Below are 18,714 nucleotides of genomic sequence, written 5' to 3' on the forward strand. Positions count from 1 at the left end.
GTTGTTGCTTTGTTTCCCCTTCTTTCATCTTATTTGTGGAGGGTGGAAGGCTATAGATGGAAGCTACGGTTTTGGCATTCACACCAGGCAAATGCTCTACCACTGGCCCTGCAGCAAGTCTAAAACCCTAAACACATGTGCTTCCACATCTTACACCTGATTCTCTTCTCCCATCTCATATTCTGAATCCCCAACACTGCTCCAAAACCTACCCACTTTTTGGCTTGGTTCTACATGATTTTCTTAACTGAAATCTTAACTAATAACTGCTACACCTTTGGGCATCATTCCACCCAATCCTATTACTGTGGCCTTTGAGAATGTACAGCATCTACTTGACACTCACAGGCCCTACCCTCAGCTAGGCTACCCGGCAGCCTGCACTCATACTCTCGGTATCCTCTTTGATTAAACGTGTCCCGAGTCAACTCTTCTGCTAGCCAATTATATGCTTTTCAAAACACAGGTTATTCTTCACTTTTTAAAATACTTAAATGAGTTCCACCTGCTTAGAATAAGGCCAGGCACTTCCAGAGTCTAGTAAGATATGTTATGTTTGACCTCCTGTCTCAGACACAGTTCACTCACTGTTTACTCCCAGGTTAGTGTGCTGTGCTGCCACAAGAGGACTTGGTGGCATCCTTCTAAGCATGTAGGCATCTGTCTGGGTGGTCCTGCTGCTTTGCTGTATCGCTGCAGTGTCATTCCTTTGAGAAGGCTCTCAGGAGCTCCCCATAGAATCACTCACACCTTGTTCAGGACCTCTCTGCTTGCTATTCACATCTAATACATGTGTGCTCACACACTATACCTGTATATTTACATATGCTAACAATTATTAGCATCTGGCCATTTTGCTAATTGTAGCCATCCTAATATCATAGCTTTTGCTCATAAGACTAGAAAGCCTTCTTAAACTTTACAGTTCTTATTAGTAAAGTAACAGTTAGCTCAAATTTGGACTCAACAAACTACTATTATATAATGTAAGGGCAATTGAGATCTTAGCATTAGTAGCCTTAGGAGTGAAAACAGGACAGCACCATTATCAGCAGGAATGCATTGAGAGTGTGGTCCAGGACAACTAAGAGCCCAAAGGCAAGAGGGCCAGGCATATATATTTTGAGAAAGCTTGACAAGTAGGTTTAGTGACCCTCCCACCCATCTACCCCCATCACCTTATTTCTCTAGTTCCTGTACAGCCAAACCCACAGCTTTTTAGGAACCCAGGTTAACATGATCCCCCCCACCAGCCTGCCCCTCCTGTGCAAAGGATTGCAGCATGCAGGAGCAGTACTTACTGCCAGCAAGTAAACGTATTTGAATGGTTAATCCCAAGAACACAGTCCAGTAGGAAGTTGGATGACACACATCCCCCACCTTAGATTGTACCTTGGGCCCTCCCACAGCCTCCCTCTCTACTGCTTTCCTTCAGCAAGTGGCCCCTGAGAACTATCTGTGCACCAGGTTCCTTGCTATAGACTGGGAATACAACAGTAACAGGGCAAGCAGACACTACCCAGAGAGAAACATGTCCTTCAGCAAAGAAGGTCAAAATCAAAGTCACTGTGTGAACTCCACTGGCAGGCAGTATGCTGGTCAGTGACCTGCAGAGGAGCCCAGGCTTTGGCATTCTGTGGCACATGTACTCCCACAAAGGTCAGCTCACACCAGAATGACCTCACCAGCACTGGCCAAAATGCACAGCAGCATGAGATGGTACAGGAGTATGTGCCACCCACCTTCCCCTAGGAGGCCAACTTCCAAACAGAGATCACAGTAATGTTCAGTAAATAACTGGGAAATGCTGTTTGGTGATCCTTTATCTTTATTTTGTATAACATGTATTTAAGTATAAATTTAAGTGACTTTAACTTTCAGTTTTCATTAATAGCTATGTTTTAGCAATGGGTTTACAAATGCCATGAATATTTAACAATCAGCTCTGGCCAGCCAATACAAGGACTGCCTCAAGCCACCACTAAATAAACTCAAGAAGATAAAGCAGGTGTTTAATGAGGATGTACTTTATACTGAGTGGTTCATGAAATGTTTGAGTGGGTCTTTGATATTAAAAAGAGTCAGCAATACAAGTTCTGAAACACAGAAAGAACGATGAACATTTTGAAGAGACAGCACACTTCCTGAGAAATACAAAGTCAGGATGGTGATGTTCAATGAGCAGGATTAGACTGGAAAATCATAGCAGGAGCAACTGGAAGATCATGTGCAGTCTGAGGTGGGATATCCTAAGTATCTGGACCCTTCACTGGAACTCTAATCAGCAACCAGGGTTCTGGATTGTGTACTTGGGCCACACGCAGGCACGCACACATGCGCGCATGCATATGAAAAGTCTTAGGGAAAGAGTACGCCTTTAACTTTAGCTAGATCCTACCTGCCACTCACTTGCCAATTCCATATTCTCAGGCACACCCTCCTCTTTTGCTTGAGTACCACATTCCTAACTCTACTTAGATGCCTCCCAAACATGTAGGATGTATCTGGTCCAGATCATGATAATCCACAGCTAACAACCTTACTTCCCAGACCGAAACTGCTCTGCTACCTTACTATACCTGCTCCTCCCTTGTATTTCCTATCACTGAGAGATCAGCATCTGCCCAGTTGCCAAATCACAGGAATCCAATAGCCTACTTCTGACTGCCCCCACTTTCCTTGGGTCCTAAATACAACTGGTTCCCAGGGCCAAGATCTCTTGCCCTAAGTATCACATAAAACCATCACACTTTGTGGTTCCCAGCCTCACTGGGCTTCACCCCCTTGCCTGCATTAACCATTTGTCCTAACTGATCTCCATGCTTATGAATCACATCTTCCCCACCCTGAGTTTCTTCCTACCTACATCTTCAGAGGGAAAGGCATTACTAATGAAAATAATCACGCTAGAAGTCTAATGATTTTCTTATTTTCTACAGCATAAACACATAAGAGAAGATTTAATCCTCAATAAAAGCCACAAATACTCAGAATACCCATGATATGTCAAATTCTTTTAGGAAACACCTTTTGCTTCTGTTCTTAATTCTGTCTTATCTTTTCTTTATCATTCTTTAATCAGTTTCCCCACACATGCAAGGCAGTGATTTTCTTACATTATTACTTTAGCAGTCCCCACCTGCCAGCATTCATACTACAGAAACTCAGTTTTGGTATCATTTCTTAGACGTCTTCTCAAGTCACCAAATGAACCAGATGTCTTTTCCCTTGATGCCAACAACATTCAATGCACGCTTTAATCACTGCCCTTATTTATTCCACTTAATTGTACTACCTGTTTACATTTACCATTTCCTGTGTCCTTAAAGGCAAGGCAGTCTTTGGCACTGAGAATAAAAACTGGGAGACTGCAAGCACTCCTAATGTTTGCCATCATTAGCAATATCTTAATGTCACTAAAGAACGACAGATTAGACAGAAAGTATTGCACAATTAACAGTGTGGTAGAAGTTAGGCAGTCTGAAGTAGGCTATCAAGTATGTGGTCACAAAGATTAGCCAGAACCACTGTTAGAGGCAACTGAGCCAGGCAGTGGTGGCACCAGAGGCAGATGAAACTTCTACAGAGTAAACCCTGTCTCAAAAAACCAAAGAGCCAAAGGGGGTCATGGTGCTGTCCAGTTTCAAAAGTAGAAATTCACAAAAATTTTAGGATTAAAAAAAAAAAAACAGATGAAGTAGAAACTAACTCTTTTTATTAACCACACACAAGGAAAATTCCAACCCACACACAAACCCATTTAAAGGCTAAGGAGTTTCTTGAGTTGGATCTACACAACAATCCCCTGCTTTAGAACAACAAACTGTAAAACAATGGTCAAGTATTTCAACCAAAGAATTGTGTGATGAAGTCAATGGCAAAGAGGCTACAGCCACAAGCTTTAAGGCAGCAGTTCACAGCAACCATAAATGTAAACTTCTTAAGATAGTCAAAGAAGTTTGAAGTTTGCCCACATTCCAAAAGATATCCTATTCTCAAGGTAGCAATATTCTCTTAGAAACCAAGAAGTTTGTTTGGTTTGCTCGTGTGTGTGTGTGTGTGTGTGTGTGTGTGTGTGTGTGTGTGTGTTTTCTTTTTTGATATTTCTACACAAGCTAACATTACACTGGACTTAAATCAGAAACTGGTGTTAACTGCCATGCCATGGAAATATCCTTTTAAAAAAGCATTATTTGCCAAAAGTGGTGGTGTAGACCTGTAATCCTGCCTCTCTGGAGGTTAGGACATGAGGATTGCAATGTCCAGGACAGCCTGGGGCTTTGTAGCTAGTGCCAAATCAGAGTACAAACCATGAAAATTGTTTCAAAAATAAGCTATTAAAAATAAATTTCTCCAGGGCTGGAGAAATGGCTCAAAGGGTTAAGAGCAATTCCTTTCCAGCACTCATATGGCAGATCACAACAATTTTAACTTGATTTCCAGAACTGGCTTCTGATACACCAGACACCAACACATGATGCACATACATACATGGAAATAAACATTCGTACACATAAAGTAAAAATAAGTTGTCCCCAGGATTGTACAATCTTTGTGTGAAGAGGCACAAAGCTTCCACCTAGATAATGAATATTGTAAACTCATGAATATCGTTAAGCGACCAACAGTCTGTTGGAAACCAAATCAGTTAAAAGCAGAAGAGAAGTAATTCTGGAAGAGGGATGTAGAGGCAAGTTGGAGTGAAGCCAATGGCAATAAGAGTCCTACCCAGAAACTTGTGAAAAAATAATAGCAGACAGTAATTTCCAGAAGTTTCAAGTCTTCCTCAATTAGAGTGTTAAGAACTCTACTCGCATATTCTAACTGAATATTTTTCTCCCAAGAATACATCAGGGGGTTAAAAAAAAAAAAAAAAAAAAAAAAAAAAAAAGGCGGGAGCCAGTGGAAATCTTCCCCTGCTAGGTCAGCCCGCATGTTTCTCAAGGGGCAGAACTCTGCAGACACGCCCTCGGTGGACAGGGGAGCCTCTAATTCTCCCCTCGTGCTGGTGTACCAGGCTCCAGGCCTGATAGGGGAAAGGGACAGAGGAGCCACCATCGACAGAAACTTGTAAAAGCAGACACGTTTACCGCGACGCAGACACATGGTTGCTGTGGATACCAAGCCAAGTACCCAAATCCTGCACAGAGGGGCGTCAGGATCAGCTCTCTAAGACAAGGATCGTGGGCTGGGGGGACAGGGTTCAGGTTGGGCTGTCCTTTCCCAAGACACAGCCCCGGGCCTCAGTCCCCAGGCGCCTACCGCGTAGAGGAGCAGAGTGCTGGGGCTGGCAGAGCCGACCGAGAAGCGGGAGCTGGAGGAGCTAGGAACGTCCATGGCGCGGCTGCCGTCCCGGGCGGGGCCTGGGCTCGTCTGCTACGCGGCTGTGGTGCAGCGGCTAGGGGCGGTTCTTTCGAACAGGGCGGCTCCAATCCGCCCAGGGCAGTGGCACTCAGTACGGCCACCGCACGGGACCCCGAGCGCCACCATCTTAGCCAGGACGGAGGCCTCACAGGGCCCGGTGGAGCACGCGCAGAGCGCCGGAAGCGGAAGCGAAAGCGATGGATTGTGGGCAGAATTAGAAGATTCGTGCAGATTCTCATGGCGGAAGAACGAGACTCGGATTCGACCGAGCCTCAAGGCTCTGAGACACTCCTGGATGCTGTGCTGAGGACCCTCTACGACCTGGGTGAGCGTGGCTCTCGAGAGGAGGCTGCCGAGGACAGCGGGAAGCATCCCAGACTCCGCAGAACCGCGGGCCACCCGGAGGCTGCTCGGGTCACCCGATCTCCTGGCGCCACGCCGGCTGGCCTTACCCCTGCGGCGTCCCCCTCTCGGAGACCTTCTCACCCACATCTTGACTCTTCCTCACTGTGCGGGAAAGAAAAATCAGAGCGTATTACTAAACACAGGCATCTGTCTGATACTTAGGCAAAAAAGAGCAATCACACAGGCTGAAGAGCTCACACAGATTTCCTGACTTTTAGAAACCAAACACGTTGCAAAAACACTGTTAACGTTTTAGAGCGCTTACTCAAAATCTAAGCTCACTTATACGGTTAAAAAAAAAAAAAAAAAAAACTTAAAATGTGGAAGAACGTACCAGAACAACCCTTATATGTCCCTACATTGATCCCTTTGTTACAAGCACCAGAGGTTCATGGAGCTTGTTACAGGTTGCCCTTCAGAGCTCGGATATTAGGCCTAGGGCCTCATATCACGTTTTTAGCCTTGTCCTGTGCAGTTTCTCTGTGTCTTTGACCTCTGACTTTCACAAGTCTTAGGGCTAATTTTTATATTTTAAATGCAATTTGTCTCCACATATACTGGAATTCATTGTTAGTTGCTCAATGACTGGACTCTTTTTTTGTGTGCATACTGCCAGAGTTAAATTGTCTCCAAGGATACACTCAGCTGGTGTTTAGAAAGGTGTTATGCTCATACTGTAGGTCAGTAATGAGGCCTAGAATTCTGGCTCAAATTCCAGGTCTCTGTTGAGAGTCTGAGCAGAGGAAACAAACAGAAGATGAGAAATTCAGTAAGAAGTAAAGGTGTTTTTACTTAATTTCTAACTGAAAGAAAATAGGAAGACTGGGACACGCACTTGTAATCCTGCAATGTGGTAAAAAAAAAAATACTAGTGTAGAGGCAAGTGTTTTTAATACAGTGGATGAACTGGGAGTTACGATATGACATCGATGCCACTAAGGAGAAAGTGCGAGGACTAGAGCAATTGTATTAATACAGGTCAGAGATAGATATCCAGCTGCCTAGGCAAGAAAGACAGCATTTTGATTTCTAAAAATTGTGCAAAAACACCTTACTTGAAGAAAAACAATTTGATTCTCTTTTTTTAAAAGTTGCATTTTTACTTTTCCAAGTTTTATTGACTTATTATGTGTGGAGGAAATATTGTGTAGGTGTTTGTTGTCGCCCCCACCATGTTGAAACAAGGAAACAACTTATGGGTATCAGTTCTTGATTCCACCATGTTGGTCCTGGCGATCAACCTTAAGTCATCAGGCCTGGCAGCAAGCACTCTGGCCCCAAACACTTTGTTTCTTTATTTGTACCAATGGGTACCAGTGTGTGGACCATATGCACAGTGACATTCACTTGGTATCGGTGTTAACTAACTGAAATACTTTTTAATTTTTTTTATGTTGAAACAAACAGGAGAGACCGAGAAAGGTAAAACAGAGCCTAAAAGGATTAGAAAGAAGAGAGAAAAAAAGAGAGATGTGGAGACGGTAGCACATGCGACAGCAGAGCCACTTTCCCTGCCTGGACCCCTTGTAAGAGGACAGAAGAAGAATGCTTCCAGCTTTTTCAAGGAACTCAAAGAAGAGCTACACTCTGCTCCTGCTGTCCCCTCAGCACCCACTTCAGGACCAGAAGTCCCTGCTGCTTCTGCACTATCGCACTCTCCCCAGAAGAACAACAGCAAGCTAGTAGAAGTGGTAGAGTTTCAAAGCAGAAGTAAAAAAAGAAAACCAAAGTCAGATCAGGATGAGCACTCGAAGGTATTGAATCAGCTGGTCTGTACCTGTGTGGTAAGGGTGCTTTAGGTGACCATAGACTGTAACTGGGACCCCCAAGGTTACCTTCAGGCCCCAGCATTTGGTAAATGACTCTTAGGACTCAGCACTTGGTTCTTAGCCATCTGTGGGCTGGCTGGCTGACCGACTGACCAACCAGAGTTCCCAAACCCAGTGGCCCAGAGCAAGCTGAGCACTGACGATAAATCTCGGCGTTGATGTGAATGCTAGGTAAACTTAGGACATTAGTGCCTTGAGGCTTCAGGTGTACAGAAACACTGTGGTCAGCAGAGTATTCATTGCTCAATGCTTGGGAAGTAGCCAGCTACAAATAAAGGAGCCAAGACTGTCTTAAGGGTGTCAGGATTGGCCAGGCATGGTGGCTTAACACTTTTAATCCCAGTGCTCAAGAAGCATTTGGGTCTCTGTGAATTCAGGGCCAGTGTGGTCTACATAGTGAGTTCTAGGTCACCTAGGGTTACATGGTGAGACCCTGATCTCTCCAAAAGAAAGGGTTCCAGGTCTTGATAAACCCAGGCCTGCTTAGCTAATCTTTCCTACTTAATAATCGTTTTGGTTGTTAGTGGTTAGAAGAAAACCAGTTTTCTCTCTGCCATTCCTGTTGTGTGTCAGCCACTATCCTAGGACATAGCACTGACCAAAATGCACACCAGTTCTTGTTCCATGAACTTACAATCTAGTGCAAAAGTAATTTTATTTTCCTATGAGTACTCTCCTTCCGGTAACTGTAAATGTTACCCCAAATTCAGTTGGTCTTCTCCCCATTTCCTTGCAACAAGAATATACTAATTTTTTTTCCAGATTCATTGCTAAAATCCAGATATACCCTATTCTTTAGCCTTACTCATGCCCCATAAACCTTTACCTATCAAAAAAAAAGAAAATGGGATTGTCATTTCTTAAAGCAGCTATTAGAAATTACCACATTGTACCTCAAAGCAGTAGAGACGTATTAGTCTTGTAGAGGCAGTAGCCCAAAGCCAAGTATGGCAGGGCCGTGTTCCCTCTGAGAACTCTAGGAATAGAGAAGGCTTCCTGGCCTCTGGCCAGGGTAGCTCCTTGCACCCCATGGCTCTTGTTGGTATAATTATAATCTCTGACTTGCCTTTTCATGCTTCTTACCCCCATGGATTTAAGCCCATAGTTCCTGTACCTCTCTCTCTCGGGGTACCTATCATTGGTTTAGGCTATCCCCAGAATCCAGGCTGCTCCTCGACTCTAGAGAGCCTTAATTGCATTCTTCAGATCATTTTTCTAGATAAGGTCCCAGAGGTAGGTTTCTCAGTTTAGGACATGGCCATTATATTTTTGATAGCTACAGTTTAACATTGTTCTTTATGGCTATATGTATGTGTGTTAATGCCAATTTTTGCTACATTCTTATTGTTTTAAGCAGCATTCCTTGGACTAAGAGGTTCAGTGATATAGCCCTTACCTAACATTCAGGAGGTCCAAGGTTTTTTACCCAGGATTGCAAAACACAAGCAAATCCATTAGTGCTTTTGAATTTAAAAGCCATTTCATACCTAGTGCTCACAGCACTTCCTCCGATTATTAGGATAGTGGGCTGCAAGCAATCATACCTGCTTTTTCTTTAGGATTCTAGTTCAGCTTCCCACTCATGCTTCAATTATTAGCACTGGAACCATCATAGATAGGCCAAGGAATGGCCATCTCCTTTTACTTTAGAGCCTACAAGAATATGTCTTTTATGTTGTGCCATGGTGCGGGAAGGTAGGAAAGCATTATTTTGTGTTAACCAGGTTTCAAAACTAACATGACCTCTCTCTGTACCCTTTCTCCCTGCCTCAAGTGTTCCAGGACCCAGTTTTTGCATTCCTTCTTGCCATTCTTTTTTAGAGTGGAAAGTGCTCCTATTAATAGAATGGGCAAAAGAGTTGGCATTGTGTGAGACTGAGTTTCCTCCTTGCTCAGTAATAGAATGTCTGCAGGCTGTTAAGCTGTCAAGTTGAGCCTTGTTCTCTCAAAGCAGGGATACCATCATAAGGCATTCCAAAGGCAGGTGGCAGAAAAAAATGACTGATGATAAACTCCATTAGATACTCATGGAATTGGAGAACTTGAGAAAGGAAGAGGTGGTAGTGAATTTTGGAAATAGTCCAAATCTAAACCATGAAAATGACCTTTTCCCCAGAACTTAGACCCAAGCCATATATTCAACAATGAAGCTGTATCCTGCGTCATCACGGACTTAATGGGCTTGTCTGGGAGCATGGCACCATTTCAGAAGTTCTTTCACAGTAAACTTAGATAAGTGATTCTTTCTTCTATAATGCACTGTGTACTCGCTACTTGGCTGTCCTTAGAGACCATCATTGGAATGTGTGACTGCTGTACTGTCTACTGTGGTTATAAAGTTATAAACATAAAGAGTTGCAAACACAGAAACAAATAGGGTGCTAAGAGGAATAGGCAGAGGCTACTCTAGTTAGAGTAGTCAGGGAGTAAGGCCCTGCCTGAGCAGGTAATGCTCAGTATTAAATAGTACTTGGAGGGGAAGAAGAGAACCACATAAGCAGGAAAAACAGCCTTGCCAACCCCCGTGAGTGCAAGGTGCCTGACTGGTTCGAAGAACTGGGAGCCCAGCAGGAGTAGGACAGAGGGGAATGTGGCATGAGATGAGGCACAGAAGCTGGGGAAGCCAGCCTTTCCCAGGTCTTAGAATCCCTGAATTCAAAAGAATTAACATGAAGGCAAGCCAGCCAGGGTTACAAACAAAACGAAAAAGAATTCCAGGCCAGCCTGAACTACATGATGGAGATCCTTCCAATCAAAACAAAGCAAAGCAAAAATCAGTTAAGTATGTGGTGAGCTGTGACCCTGGATGGGTTTGAAATGGGGTGGCCTAGACTGGAGCTTGAGGAGCAAATGAAAGAACCTGTTTTTTTAAGCTGGTGTTGGTGATACATGCCTTTAATCCTAGCACTTGGGAGGCAGAGTCAGGCGAATCTCTGAATTCGAGGCCAGCCTGGTCTACAGATAGCTTCCAGGATAGGCTCCAAAGCAATACAGAGAAACCTTGTCTCAAAAAAACAAAAAACAGTAACAAAAAGAACCTGTTTTTTAAAATGGGAGTGCAACTTCATAAGAGGAAGGACATTCTTGGGCTTTTAAGCCTTGTGTCAGGTAGCCTGAAGCCATTCAGGTGGCACTTGGCTCCTAGGGCATTGGCAGTGGGGTTGTCCTCTTCACTTCCCTCAAGCTGCTCAGTCTCCCCTGTCACAACTCTATGACTCTGAGGCTCCTTAATGGCCTAACCAAACAGGGAGCGAAGCAGAGCATGGTTGTGCTCACCTTCAGTCCCTCCTTCAGGCAGATCCCTGTAAATTCAAGGACAGCCTGGGCTACATAGAGAGACCCAGTTACAGAATGGGGAGGTGGGGGAGCAGAAAGCAGGAAAAGAAGGGGACCCTTTGTCCTCATCTCCACACTCTGCAGTAGGAATTGCCATTGCTCCCCTCCTTCCCACCCATTGACCCTGGTACTCGGGAAGTGATGTCACTGGTCTGCAATGAAGTGTGCTGCGTACCATGTGTGCTGTTCAGAGCTTATGAGTACAACTTGTCAGGATTCTGTTTGGTTCTTTGATTAATGCAAATTTATTTGGCAGACAAACATCATAAGACTTCTCAAAAATCACTTGTGTTTCCCGTTTGACGTGAATTTTACAGAGTGGTTTACTTCACTGGTGCTAGGGATAGAAATGGAGGGGCCTTGCACACAAAGGCAAGCCTCTCCCTCTGAGATATGCCCCAGGCTGTTGTGGAGGTATGTGCTGCTGGGTTCCAGTCCACCTGAAGGTCCTGTGTCTCTGTGTTTGGTATTGCAGGCAGAACTTGGCCCTGATTGGCTGGCCATTCAGATAAAGGATTGTGGATCTGAAGCAGCACAAGTCAGGTTCTGACCTCAGGCTCTCTGGCTTGCAGTCTATGTACTTAGCTGCTGCTTGGGTGATAGAATACAGGTTACCTGGACTCTGTGGCCTTTGATAAGGCGAGTAGGAGGAGCCAGAGGCATCACCAGACCTCCCCAGGTCATTGCCAAATAGCTATGACAACAGAGTGCTTATGCAGCTCACCCTCTTCGTTCTGAGCGCCCATGAGGCCAGGCTTTAGGAAGAGAGTAATCTAGTTAAGGTACTTCTCACTGGCCATATGAGTAAGTCCTTAATATTTTTAAAACTGTCTTCACTTGGGGGGGAAAAAGTGTTTACTTACCCACCCACTCTAACTAAAATCTTAAAAGTTTGTCTACCTAAATTTTTTTATTATATTTTATTTGTTTGCTCACAGGATGGTGGGTGGTGTGGGGCATCTGTGTGGAGGGCAGAGGACAGACAACCTATAGGATTCATTCCCTCCTACCATGTTGGACCAGGGAATAAACTCGAGTCATTAGGCTTTGTGGAAAGTGCCTTTACCCAAAGCTGTGTCATCTCATTAGCCCACTAATAGCATTTTTTTTTCTTTGGGAAGGGTGGGGTTTTGTTTTATGTTTTTCAAGACAGGGTCTCACTATGTATCTCTGATTATCCTAAAACTCACTATCTAAACCAGGTTGGCCTTGAACTAACAGAGGTCTTCCTGGGATTAAAGATGTATTAAACTATACCTGACAATTTTTTCTTTTTTAAATGCAAGCAACACAGAAGAAAATGCTTTCTGGCAAGTCAGCTAGCCCACAGACAGGTTCACTGAGCCCAGAGCCCAGCTCCTATATGGAGAAGAAAGCAGGGGACATGAGATTTGCATTGTAATTGGATATCCTTGCTATGCAGGGCAGGGACTGGGCCTTGAGAAAGCAGGATAGCAACTCTGGCTGTCACCACTGGCCCCCATATGGCACAACATCTTTTTTAGAGGTTGTGTGGAATTACTACTCTTGATGCTGTGACAGATGGGGCCTGAGAGATGGATGATGACTGTTGCTGGCCAAATGTCTTTGTCTTTGACAATAGTCTTCAAGCATGTAGAGAGTCCTGTAGACCTGAGACCATAGCCAGGGGGTATGACTTAGAAGCCACAATCTTAAAAGCCTTTGCAACAGCAGTATCACCAGCAGTTAGGAACCAAAGCTTCACCATAGCCAGGAAGCTGATGCTTCTCAGAGAACTGTCATTCTAGCAGATGGGAAGGGAGCTGGGAAAGAAAGAACATAGAGACAGCAATTTCAAACCTCTGATTAAATGACAGCACTTTATCCAGCTCCTTGCCAAGCAGAATTTTCTGTCTGGGCCATGAAAGACAGGTATTTCTTTGCTTTTTGATTCATCTTCCCTTAAAGCCTTGAGTCCTTAAAGCACATGCTCTTGGAGTTGAAGAGATGCATAGCTGTTAAGAGTAGTCACTTACTGCTCTTGCAGAGGACCCAGGTTCAGTTCCCAGCATGCTCCACCTCTTCTCTGAAAAGTGTTTGTAAAGATTTTGGCAGCATGTGGAAGTGATACTTGGATGTGTGGGCTGGCTTCAAGGCATCTTTTCCAATTTCTTTGTGATGAAATACATATAACAGAGTTTGGTATATAACTTATTACTGGTGAGTAGCCCTCGCCACTAGCCATCTTCCAAGTGTCTTCCTCCTGCAGAACTGCAGCTGTCCCCATTCCTGCCCAACACCTCTGTTCCTCTTTCTTAAGTGACAATGCCCTTGTGGGATGGGGGTCACTACTTGCCTTCTATGACTGGCTTATGTCACAGTGCCCTCCTGTTCATCTATGGCATGATATATATCAGAATTCTGTTCTTTGGTTTGTTTGTTTGTTTGTTTGTTTGTTTGTTTTATTGTGGTGTTAACTCATGTACTAGATTAGCACTCTGCAACTGAACTCATCCCCAACCTAGAAACACCTCATTTTTAGAGGCTGAACATAAACCACTTAACCTGCCGTCTGTGGGTAGACATCGGAGTTGCCCTTGTATTTTAGCTGTTGTGAACACTCCCACTTAGCCTTTGGTGTGCAGATATTTCTGGAAGTCCCTGCCAGGGCAGAACTACTTGATTATGTGCCCACTCTGTTTTTACTGTTCCTAGGAAATGCCTCACATTGTCCATAGCAGCTGCACCTTTAGCATTTTTGCCTACAGTGTATATGGGTTTCTCAGCATCCTTACCAACACCTGTTATTTTCAGGTGGGGGAGCTTTGGGGATGTTGTTTTGCTTTGTTTTTAATTTTTATTTTATATACATATACACAGAGTTGTTGGGTTGTTTGTTTTGAGACAAGGTTTCATGATGTAGCCCAGGCTGGCCTCACATTTGTAGCCACTTCCCTGCCTCTTTTCTTCTTGGATTACAGGTGTGTGCTACCGTACCTGGCTAATTGGTAGTTTCCAATAAGAATTTGTTTTCTTTGCAGAATAAAACAAAGGTCCTTGAAAAAGATGTGGGTATTCAAGAATTTAACCTAGAAAAGGTAAGAATTTTGAAGTAGTTTTTGGTTCCTTTTTTAAGGTTCGCATTGTTTATTATGAACTGACAGCTTTAACGCAGCACTAGCCTGCAGAGAGTCTTGTCTCAAGGCTAGGGAAATGGTGAACCTCGTCTCACGATGTTCACATGACTCACTTACTGACTAGCACAGGGTTACAGCACAGTGGCCAGTGATGTGGTGGCAAGTCAGAAAGACGGGTACAAATGTCCACAGTGCAGCAGGTTTCTAATATGCCAGAGAGTAGGTACTGGTGACTACCTCTTCAGAGTGTTTGACCTACTGTGGTCAGCTTCTGCATGTGGACAGCATGTTTGAGAGGTGCTTTCATCTAACTGCCTGCCACTCTGGCACTGGCTTGGTGGAGAGCATCCAGTCACAGTACTGAGTGCTGCCTGAATCCCAGCACTGTCACTAACTAGTTCATGCAGAGATAATCCATTCGGCTGTGAGATTAAACAAGGAGGAAACAGCAGTGGTTCGAGAGCCTGCTGGTGCTTCCTCAGCCAAGGCAACACTGCAGTGCCACGGCTGTGGGGCAGCGGGGCTGAAAGGCTGCTAGGGGAGCTGTCGAGTGCTGGGTCTGACTGTTGTGCATCAACAGGCTCGTCTGGAAGTACACCGCTTTGGGATCACAGGCTATGGCAAAGGAAAAGAGAGAGTCCTGGAACGGGAGCGGGCTATCATGCTGGGGGCTAAGGTGAGAGCTTGCCTACTGTGGCCAGGCATGGGGACAAGGGACTGCCCTTTTATTTGTACCAGAAAGACTGATGATGTGCCATTATCCTTTCCTTCCAGCCTCCCAAAAATAGTTACGTGAATTATAAGGTTTTACAGGAACAAATCAAGGAGAAAAAGGCAGCACTGGAAGAAGAAAAGCGAGTGGTGGGTGTGATGTGTCTGCACTTTACTCTGTTAAGCAGGTGGGCGGGGGGAGGGGGCTGCCTCATGGCTGGCATGCTGGCACTCATAGCTTGCCAAGCAGTCAGGACATCAGACACCAGGATTGCCTAATAAACTACACACATACACACACACACACACACACACACACACACACACACACACACACACCCCTGTTGTTTCAGCTGGGACATCAGACACCAGCATTGCCTAATAAACTACACACATACACACACACACACACACACACACACACACACACACACACACCCCTGTTGTTTCAGCTGGGCTCCATCAGCTAAGGCATCTGGCCTGGCCAGGGTGAGGTAAGGCTGGTTTTGAGGCAAAAGGTCATTATCATTGCCACATTGTCTGTCTGCTGAGTGCCCACCACGTGCCCAGTAGGTGTTGGTGCTTGGCTCTGGTTGTCCCAAGGGAACCCTGTCCTCCAGGGGTCATGGCAGTGAGGAAAACTACAACCAAACTCTTGTTTTCTTGTGACAAGGTCTCAGTATCTAGCTGGCTTAGAATTGTCATTTCTCCTGCCTCTGCCTTCTGAATACAGAGTCTGGGGTATACACCACCAGATTCCCATAACCTGTCACATTCTGTAACAGTTCAGGGTAAAGCTTTTGGGATTGTGTTTAATATACCCACTGGAAAACGTTTTATGTCCTGTTTTTGGGTATTCACTATCCATTACTGACATACTGTCCTAAATGTTAATTCAGGCTCGGGACACAGACATTTTCAAGAAAAAGAAGAGAAAAGGGCAGGACGACAGGTGAGTGGTGGCCACAGATGCTGGGTCGTCACTAGCCAAACCTGTAGCTGGTTCCCTCACGGTGCCTTGAGTGTGTACAGCACCCCAGCCCTCTCAGTTACCTGTGTGGGCCTTAAACAGGGGGTAGATTAGGAAACTGCCCCAAATCAGCCAACTGCATGAGACTGAATGCAGCATCTTCTCTGGTCTCTATTATCAGAGACCAGACACCTCCAGTGATTCATGAGAGGCTGGGGTTGGCGTAGCTGGCCTGATGTGCCACACACTCAACAGTGGAGCATCTTGATGTGACATGGGGAAATAGCAGGCAAGGGGCCTGGTGCTGGTCTTAGCTTTAAGTGAGGACTCCCCTCTCATCTGGACCCTCCACACTGGACTTTTCATCTTAGCCCTTCCTCACAACAGTGTCTTTGTCAATTGAATGCTCACTGTGTGCCAGGTAAATGTTGGTGCCCAGGTGTAGTCGCCCCAGGGTAGTCTTGTCCCTGAAGGGGCACGGCAGTGAGGGAAGCATCCAACTGTGAAAACATAAATTGATGATGTATAGTGGGGCTTAGAGAACATTGCTGGGGGTGAGCTAGAGGTCACTTCAAGGAGGTGATGCCTGTGAGGAACTGAGCAGGGGGAAGGGCCACCCTGGAAATAGTGTTCCACGCCTTCCTGAAGCAAGAGACCAGTGTAGCTGCGATAGGGCCTGCACAAGGAGATGGCTGCAGGTTGTGATCCTGCTCGCTCTAACTGCCCGGCACCTTTTTCTTACCCTCAACACAGGAGATCCAAGAAGTCAGCTCCCAGCATTTTGTCAAATGGAAGAGTTGGACAAGTTGGAAAATTCAGAAATGGGACGTTGATTCTAAGCCCCACAGATATCAAGAAAATAAATTCTTCCAGGGTAGCTAAATGATGTACTCTGTCAGCTCCAGAGAGGAGTGGGGACAAGTGACAGTGCTGACACGAGACCCTGCCAGCCCTGCAGACTGCTCTTTCATGTTTCACGGGACCTTTTTTCATTTGAGGAGCAAGACTGATAAACAGCATGGTGACCCTGCTGGACGCCGGGGGCTGCCTAGGCTCCACTCCCATGTGCTGAAAAGGTTGATCTCTCTGCAGTGTTGGTGACCCTGGCTCCACTCCTGTTTCTGGTTCCCGGTGTCAGCAACTTGGTTGCAGTCCACTTTTTCACATTTTTGCTGTCTCGTCAGTGTTTGTGATTGAGATTAAAGTGCCTTTTGGACTTTTAGTGACAGTGTTACTGTGTCATGAAAGAACTAAGAACTCTTGTCTTTTGTTGGTTTTGTAGAAAAGCAGTTCTATTGTAAGCCTACTATGGGTGTAAAATGTATTTTGTAAGAATTTCCAAAATGACACCTCTGTAATATGAGTGACACGGGCTGTTCTGACTGGTTTCCCACTCATACTTGGAGTTGAACCTCACAAGGCCATGTTTACAGTGGTGTTGCCCCTGCCTGGGTGTCAGTGTCTTCTCAGAGAGTGAGGTGAATTAAAGGAAAAACTCCAGTGAGAAGAACAGTTATGGTATTATCCACCTTAGGAGTTTGGCTCTTTGTCCAGCAAGCAATGCTATGTGGGTTTGGAAACTTATAAGTCATTGCCAGCAGGCTGTCAGGTGGCCCTGAAAGCATCACCAAACCAACTCAGATGGAGTCCAATTTGTTAGATTTTTTTTTTTAAATGACGTTTTAAAGTTTATTTTGTATATATATGCCATGTATATGGTGCCATGGTGTTTGCGTGGAAGTCATAGGACAGACTTTCAGGAAGCCACTATGCAGGTCCCAGGAATTGAATTTGGGTTGTTAGCAAGCATCTTCATCCACTGAGCCATCTCACCAGTCCAGGTTTAGAAGATCTTAAACATGACAACACTAAGGAAATGAATGTTAGGAGACAGAGATGACCTATTAAAGGGGGCACTGGATCAACTGACTCCATCTTATCAAGGAGAGGCTGGGGGAGGTAGAGTTCTACCTCCATGAGCCATCAGGGCTTAGACAACTGAGGACTCTGCCAGCTTGGACCAGAGCCAAGCAGAGTCCATTTTGGGAGAGTATGCAGATTCTCAGTAAAAATGACTAGATCTAGTTTCTGCTTTTTAATTTACTATGTAAATATTTATGCTCGATGCTCAACACTTAACAAAAGGCAGAGAGCTATATATACTGCATAAATACTTAAAGCTCAGTATGCTGACCACTGAGCAGTCTAGAAACACCCAAGAGGTTTGAAGGCAGAGTACCCACAAACAGTTCTGTATTCTGGGTACAGAGCATTAAGCTTAAATCGGTGTTCTGGATGACGCCTTCTGATGAGGTTAACTCCAAGGAGTGGTTCTCAGCCTGTGAGTTGTGCCCCCCCCCCCAGGGATCAGACAACCCCTTTCACATATCAGATATTTACAATATGATTCCTAACAGCAAAATTAGAGTTAAATGTCAACAAAATTTTATGGTTGGGAGTCACCACAACATAAGGAATGTCACCATGTTAAAGGGTTACAGCATTAGGACGATTAAGAAGGACTGAACTACAAGGAAGTGACCATCAGAAAGTCATGCTAAGGAAAGCAGGTCATGTCTGAGTTCTTGCTCTAGCCACCAAGTGTGGGACCTGGCCTCAGTGTACCTCTTCAGGGTTCAGTCCATGCAGCTGTACAGGACACATGACACAGGCAGGGCTGGTGAGATGGAATTGGGTTATACAGTAAACCAGTTGAACTTGCTAGGAAAGGACTGCAGAGCCAACTGCTGACAGAGTCCCCAGACAGTGGAAAGGCGCTGCTGGGTAATGCTCTTAGCCATCGCTGATTTTGAACCAACATGGCAAAGAAACACTGTATTGATACTCAATGAGATTGATGGGGAAAGCTGACATCACCTCTAACTGCACCTGTTTTACACTGCCACCGTTCAGAGGCAGTGCCTGTCGCCAGTGCTTCTATTGTAGCCATGTGACTGGCTTCCTTAACTACAGTGATTTCTCCCTTCCTCTCTGCATAATT

The 18,714-nt window shown here is 45.0% G+C and overlaps 2 protein-coding genes across 3 annotated transcripts in view; one reads left to right on the plus strand and one right to left on the minus strand.

The window, feature by feature from the left end:
* Gnpat (glyceronephosphate O-acyltransferase) overlaps nt 1-5,529 on the minus strand; it is a 26,913-nt gene extending 21,384 nt beyond the window's left edge. Inside the window, exon 1 of one of the 2 annotated variants that reach the window (XM_051201677.1) lies at nt 5,263-5,529. In XM_051201677.1, the coding sequence (XP_051057634.1) occupies nt 5,263-5,337 (75 nt within the window). In that variant the 5' untranslated portion in view covers nt 5,338-5,529. The remainder of the gene's footprint in view (nt 1-5,262) is intronic. The other variant, XM_051201676.1, reaches the window with a different exon arrangement.
* CUNH1orf131 (chromosome unknown C1orf131 homolog) lies at nt 5,336-16,935 on the plus strand. Its single transcript, XM_051201785.1, has 8 exons — nt 5,336-5,397; nt 5,442-5,689; nt 7,177-7,523; nt 13,937-13,993; nt 14,613-14,708; nt 14,807-14,893; nt 15,643-15,695; nt 16,467-16,935. The coding sequence occupies exons 1-8, from the start codon at nt 5,336-5,338 to the stop codon at nt 16,597-16,599; spliced, it is 1,083 nt and encodes a 360-aa protein (XP_051057742.1). The 3' UTR covers nt 16,600-16,935.
* Nucleotides 16,936-18,714: the final 1,779 nt, after the last annotated feature.

Source organism: Phodopus roborovskii, unplaced genomic scaffold, assembly GCF_943737965.1.
Source record: "Phodopus roborovskii unplaced genomic scaffold, PHOROB, whole genome shotgun sequence".
NCBI lineage: Eukaryota > Metazoa > Chordata > Mammalia > Rodentia > Cricetidae > Phodopus > Phodopus roborovskii.